The following is a 6422-nucleotide window of genomic DNA, read 5'->3' on the forward strand; positions in this document are numbered from 1 at the left end:
TACTATTGCAAGAGTTTCATAATAATAGATTAAGCATCTACACATGACATTGTGGTATTTCTGGACCGTGACAAACTAAAGGCTACTGACTTTTTTTACCCCCCCCCCCCCCAAATAAAAATCTCTGATATATCCTAAAAAATAAATAAATATAAAAATAAAATTTGCACTTCATAAGGAGCCAAGATTACAGTAGCTGTATATCATGTTACATTAAAATAGGCAAAGACGTGTTTCACACTTTATTCATAGAAAAGCACTGAAATTCAACACAAATCATATAAAATGGTAGTAGCATTACATAAATAGTAATAAATTTTTGTTTATAGACATTAGCTCAAGAGGTTGCACAAACAAAAAGTGTTGATGAACTATACTTTTGTGGCAACAAATACTGGATACCTTTTTATAATTCAGTAGCACAAAGAGGCGACAAACACTTTCCCTTAAATTAAAACGAAACAAAATCAAACAGTAGATGAACTAGTGAACAATCTCTACCAGCGATTATTTTTTTCCTTCTAAACTCTAGGGACAGATCAAAACACTGGTACAGTTAACACATACAGGACACTTAAGAGTATGGAAGAGAGAAATCAAAAGCCAGAGGAGGTTATTCTCTTTTTGAGATGCCATTGGACCAACTAGTTAGCTACAGAAAATGCTCGTTTTTTTAACCTTTTTCTTTTCTTTTCTTTTTTTTATGTAGTTTTTCTTTTTTAATCAAACAGGCAGCACTATTATCATTCTGCAAATGTGTTGAAAAAAAAAAAAAAAATCCTAATCTGTGAGCTTCCTCTCAGGTCCATCCACTGAGCTCCCTGACAGAGCAGGTTGAGTGTGACTAACACCTTGTGGTTTGAGTATGCCACAGCTGAGGCAACTAGTATGAAGTTTTAAACAAACTCTATGAACGAAAATAACCAAAAATTGAAACCAGCAAACTACTTAAATAAAAGTGACCAACCTTAACCAACAACATTTAGAAATCTCCTCAAGATTTAACCATTAATGGAGCATCTATCAAGGTCTCAATTAGGCAATGGTAAGACGCAACCTCAAAACAGGCCTTGTTGCCCTCAAAAAGCCCCAATACAAGATAATCACGACCCTAAAGTACGTTGACCATGTCGAAGCGAAGGAGAATAGAATGCCAGATGCCCTTCTTCCTTGTTTGGGCCAGTTGAAGGTTTAGGTCCATTTTCTCTATGCTGTACTCCACTGACATTAGCAACACAATGTCCTGAAACACGTGCAGTGGTTTCAGAAGACTATAAGGCTTCAAAGTAAAGAGTTGTATGTAGATCAAAGGCAAAATCCATCCAAACTTGAAGCTCGTGCAGATTACTTTACTTACAGATACAAACGGTCGAATTTCGGGAGAGCGCCCCCACCCCCGAGCCAAACAAGGAGAAAAGTCGGAGGAGGATCAGGGGGGAAAGAGGGCAAATCATGAAGTGGTTCTGCATAGTCTGTTCATAAACGTTTGTCCTCTCCTTTCTTCTTATTCTTTACATGCTTCTTCTTGCAAAAAGGTATTACAAAAACAAAATAGGATACAAATAAAACAGTAAATCAGAAATGAACACAGGAGCACCTGAGAAATGTTTCTGAAGTCTTTCCTCTTACGGTCATCACATTCCCAGCCCAACAAATTCAAGTATCCGAAAAGAAAAACATACAGTCATCATAAATAATTATAACTTTACAATTTTTTGAATTGACACTTTCATATTTACAATATCTTAAATGCTTATGCTACTATTTTTTTCTGTTTTGTTTCTTTAAGTGATTCCCTGAGAACGGAGTTGAGCATATCTTTTCTTGTTTCCTCTCTTCTCGTTTTCCTTCAGATGGAAGCCGCAGAGTGCATTCTAAGTGTTCGGATCCACTGGGGCACTTGTGGAGGGCGGAGGTCATGGAATGTGGAAGATATTACAGTTTAAAGCCAGCTAATTTCTTATTCTGCCAATACAACCATTTTTGTCAAATGCATCTATACAGCGAGTAATTGCGTATCCGAATGCGTCGTGTAGGGGATGGAATTTAATGAAGTGCTAGTACATATATATTATTACTGCTACTCAATCTCACACAAGTCTTTTCGTTTCTGCTTCTGTTTTTGTTTTTCCACTGAGGTAACAGAGAAACATATATGGCTGATATTGATGGGTAAATATCTTGGTTTTGTTCAAATTCAGTAAGACCAGGAAACAGCATGGAAGGATCGAGCACACAGGTATTCTTTTAGGTCGTTGTCTTTCCTGCACTGAATTTTCGAACAGAGAGCCGATAGTAACAAACACAGGAGAGAGGGGAGGGCTCATGTCTTGTGGCTCGCTTGAGTCGTGGTTGGGAGGTTCGACAGAGTTGCAGTTTAAGTTTGAGGTGATGTGATGTGCCTGTCTCACTCTTAAAATCAGGCCTTTTCCAGAGAGAGTTAAAGCTGATCCGTAAAATACGATCGAGGTATGCTGATAACACTGTATGCGAGTGTTTCAGGAATGACCGTTTTGATTGAAGTGTTCAAGCCCCTTTCCAAAACCAACCAAACGCCTCCCCACGCTCAATTTACCACATAATCATTTGGTTTCTCTTTATGTGCCACTTTTACATTTTTATCACAATATCTTGATTAAACAAAATCAAGAATGTGCCAAAACAAAAACATAAATGGTCATAATTACAGTTGTTGTTCTCCCCTCCACAGGTTCGACCTGGTAGAATAACTTGGTGAACAGGAATTGTTCACAATAAAAATAAAGAAAAAAACAAGACGAAACAGATCAAAACAAATGGATAAAATTTAAAAATTCACCAAAGATGACCAAAAAAGGAAGAATAAAATAATGCCTTAAATAAATGAAGAATGAAAGAAGAAAGAGTTTCCCGCAGTCAGGCGAGGTAAGGTTCAACCGAAACGTTCCCGTACCAACATCATGAGTTTCTTCTTGCCCTTATAGATTTGTTTGAGGTTGTCTATAAACTGGGCGAACTGAATGTGGCCATCTTGGGCCAATAGGAAGGTCTCGCGTGCCTTGCTGAGAAACTCAATGAACTCTCCATAGTGGCGCGGGCTGATGTGCGTGAGGCGGGAGTGGGTGGTGTTGATGTAGGCGCTGATGGTGGCGTCCAGTAGCTGTCTCAAAGGGGCTTTGTCAGTGCTCATAAGCTTGCCCGAGTTACGTCTGCCAGGAATGCCGGCCAGGCCGGGGGCTGTCATGGTGCAGCGTCGCAGAATGTCCGAGAGCACCGTGGCGCAATGAACGCTTTTAACCACCAGGGGGATGATGGCGGCCAGCTCGTTCTTGCCCAGTGAGTGGCTGAGAGCGCAAGCCCACAGCACGTCGTTGATGGCCGGATGCGTGTCTTGGTTGTAGGCCAGGTTCAAGTGGGTCATGGCGAGAGACGCCAGTTTGAAGGCTCGAAGGGGGTAGCCGCGGTGCTCCATGTAGCGGGCGATGGTGAAGAGCTGAGAGTAGGTCATGCCTGTGGAGGCAGCGTCGATGACTATCTGGTAAGCCGTCTCGAAGGCGATGTGGTCCTTCTCGCAAAGGGTTAGGGCGGACAGGGCACAGTTTTGGGGATCCTTCATGGCGCACTGCAGGGCCAGGGTGCGCGCGCAGCTGGCGAGTTCCTCCCGCTGTGGGTAGTCGAGGCTCAGGCGCAGGATGGTGTTGTGGGACATCACTGTGGCTGCCACTATGCTGGTTGCCTCGGTGGGGGTGAAGAGAGTGTACCAGCTTTGCAATATGCTGACCAATGCTCTTAACCCTGCAATGAGACAAAAGAACCAATCAGAACAGATCAACAGATCAGATTTGCCTTGGTTCTACCTGCATTTAGAAACCACATGATAAACATATCATCATTTTCAGTGAAACGATTAGCTGATTTTGCATAGTACTGCAGTTTAAATACATTGCAACAACCTAGGTCTGTTAGTTCGATTTAGCCAAAATGGGACGGATAAGATTTCCGTCAGAATAAAGCATTTACATGACATTTTAAAAAGACAAAACTATTAAAGTGCATGTCAGTGTCTTGAATGAAATCCTTGTTAATTTAAACATCAAAATCAGAGTGTTGCTTGATACAGACCGACTTCAGTAGCACATGTGACTAGCCAGCGAACCATCTCCCTCCGCCTCCAGTTGAGTGTGGAAAGGGTCATCCTCATCACCTGCAGAGAAATATCATATCGCATTAGACTCACAAAATATGCAGAACAGTGTACTGGAACAAATATACAACGAGTAAATTTACATGTACATAAAAACACCAAATACCAGAAATAAAACCAGCATATAAAACCAGACTATAAAAGAAAACAGTCTTTGCGCTACTGTTCAAAAGCTTGGGGTCAGTACGATTTCATCAGTACGAACACTACAACAAGGTTCAAACTGATCAAAAGTGACAGTAAAGACATGCATGTTACAAAATATTACTATTGTTTTATATAAATGCTGTTCTTTTGACCTTTTTAATTTATCAAAGAATCCTGATTTTTTTTTTTTTTTTTTTCACAAAAATAGCAGCACAGCTGTTTTCAACATTGATAATAATAGGAAATATTTTTTGAGCAGCAAATCATCATATTAGAATGATTTCTGAAGGATCATGTGACACTGAAACTTTGCCATGTCAGGAATAAATTACATTTTAAAATATGTAATACCTTTTCACAATATTATTTTTTAACTTTTTTTAACAAATAAATGCAGCTTTGATGAGCATAAGAGACTTTAAATTACCAAACACCAATTTTTTGAATGACAGTGTACATAATATGCTCGTCTGTTTACACTGGACATCTCGTTGAAACATCAGAAAAGGGTCAAAAACGTTTTATATGCAGAGAGAAATTTAAGGTAATGGGGAAAAAACAACTATGTGGGCTCATTGGATGTCCAATAAAATAATGTTTTAGGATGACTTTACATGTTGGCATAGTTGGTCTAAGATCAAGAATGTAATCAGACTCAATAATGAACTATATCAAACCAGACATCACATAAGGATCCATTTAGATTTACCTGGAGGCCGAGCTCCAGCGCTACATTGAGCAGAGTGATGTCAGGAGGGTTATCTGCCGGAGTGGCGATCTTGAATGCATCCTGAGCCAATTTGAAGATGAGGGAAGAGGAGTGGATGTGCTTCTGAATGGCCTCCAAAACAGTCCGCAATCTCAACATGTCACCTAAGACACAAAACAGACTTCTCTTAGCTAAACATGGGCACAGCACATAAAAGTTTGTTTAAAGTGAACCTCACGTGACTCGTCGTGAGTGATCGTGTGTAGCACTCACCCTTAGCGGCAGTAAGCATGGTGGAGGCCAGTTCACACTGCTGAGACTCCAGATGGCCCAACGTGAACCAGCGTGGGTATCTGCTGGGCACTATGGAGATGCCGTGGTGAGGGTGCCCTACGTCACCTGAGGGAGCCGTAGACTCCAGCACTGGAAGCCTGCAGTAAACATGTTTATACTGGATTATTCACACATATAAGACTCTAGATATTCACATAGCCTATAACAAGACCAATATATAAGCTCAACAACATTTTTTCATCAATTTGCATCAATTGCGATTCCCTGATTTCTACAGCCTTGTACTCTGTATTCTGATAATCATGTCTGAGTAAACCGAGTGCTACTTCCACACATACCAGTACTCATGTTTCTGCTAGCTCTGTCTGAATGCAAGTAATTAGAAATAGCACTCTATGCTCTGCTACTCCTGTCTGAGTGACAATACACTAGCTCAGACTCACAGAAGGTGCGCAGAGGGAGCAGTGCTATTGATTGTGTATTAGTGAGGATTGTGATGAGCTAGACTCAGATAATGATGCCTTGGTGCAGATATACAGTAATAAGGTCCCATAAAGACTTTATATGGCTGGAGCTAGAGTGTAAGTCACGCACAATGTGGAGATTCAATCTAATTTAAAGAACTGTGCTCCATAATTAAAGGTGAAAACAATGCACACATTTAAAACGCACAATAAAAACATGAGAAAAACATTCTTTGGGAAGTTGCAACATGATTGACTACATTTGCTACTTGGAGGAGGGACATTCTCGTCCTAGAACTGGACAAAATGATAGGATAAAAATCTGTGTAATTAAGGATGAGTCGTCAATATTTCTAGTCTGTTTTCCCACAAGAGAAAGACTGTATGGTCGCCTGCAAAAAAGCGGTCACTAAATGTTGACTCAAGAGAAACCCCCCTGATGTAGATCTGTTTTCATGCATTGTCAGTCAAATATTTGGTCATTAAAAATGCCAGGATGTCCTTCGGAAAAAAAGAGTTGGGGTGTAACCCCAGCATCCTGGCCAAATTTGCCCATTGGCCCCTGTCCATCATGGCCTCCTAATCATCCCCATATGTACTGATTGGCTTCATCACTCTGTCTCCT

At 40.6% G+C, this 6422-nt stretch overlaps 1 protein-coding gene across 1 annotated transcript in view; it reads right to left on the reverse strand.

The window, feature by feature from the left end:
* Positions 1–229: 229 nt before the first annotated feature.
* zswim5 (zinc finger, SWIM-type containing 5) overlaps positions 230–6422 on the reverse strand; it is a 46682-nt gene continuing 40489 nt past the window's right edge. The window contains exons 11-14 of the mRNA XM_081375324.1: positions 5313–5470; positions 5040–5203; positions 4102–4183; positions 230–3774 (exon numbers count right to left, since the gene is read on the reverse strand). Coding sequence (XP_081231450.1) covers positions 2912–3774; positions 4102–4183; positions 5040–5203; positions 5313–5470 — 1267 coding nt within the window. The 3' untranslated portion in view covers positions 230–2911. The remainder of the gene's footprint in view (positions 3775–4101; positions 4184–5039; positions 5204–5312; positions 5471–6422) is intronic.

The sequence above is a fragment of the Scardinius erythrophthalmus genome (genome assembly GCF_964197995.2).
Source record: "Scardinius erythrophthalmus genome assembly, chromosome: 9".
NCBI classification, from domain to species: Eukaryota; Metazoa; Chordata; class Actinopteri; order Cypriniformes; family Leuciscidae; genus Scardinius; species Scardinius erythrophthalmus.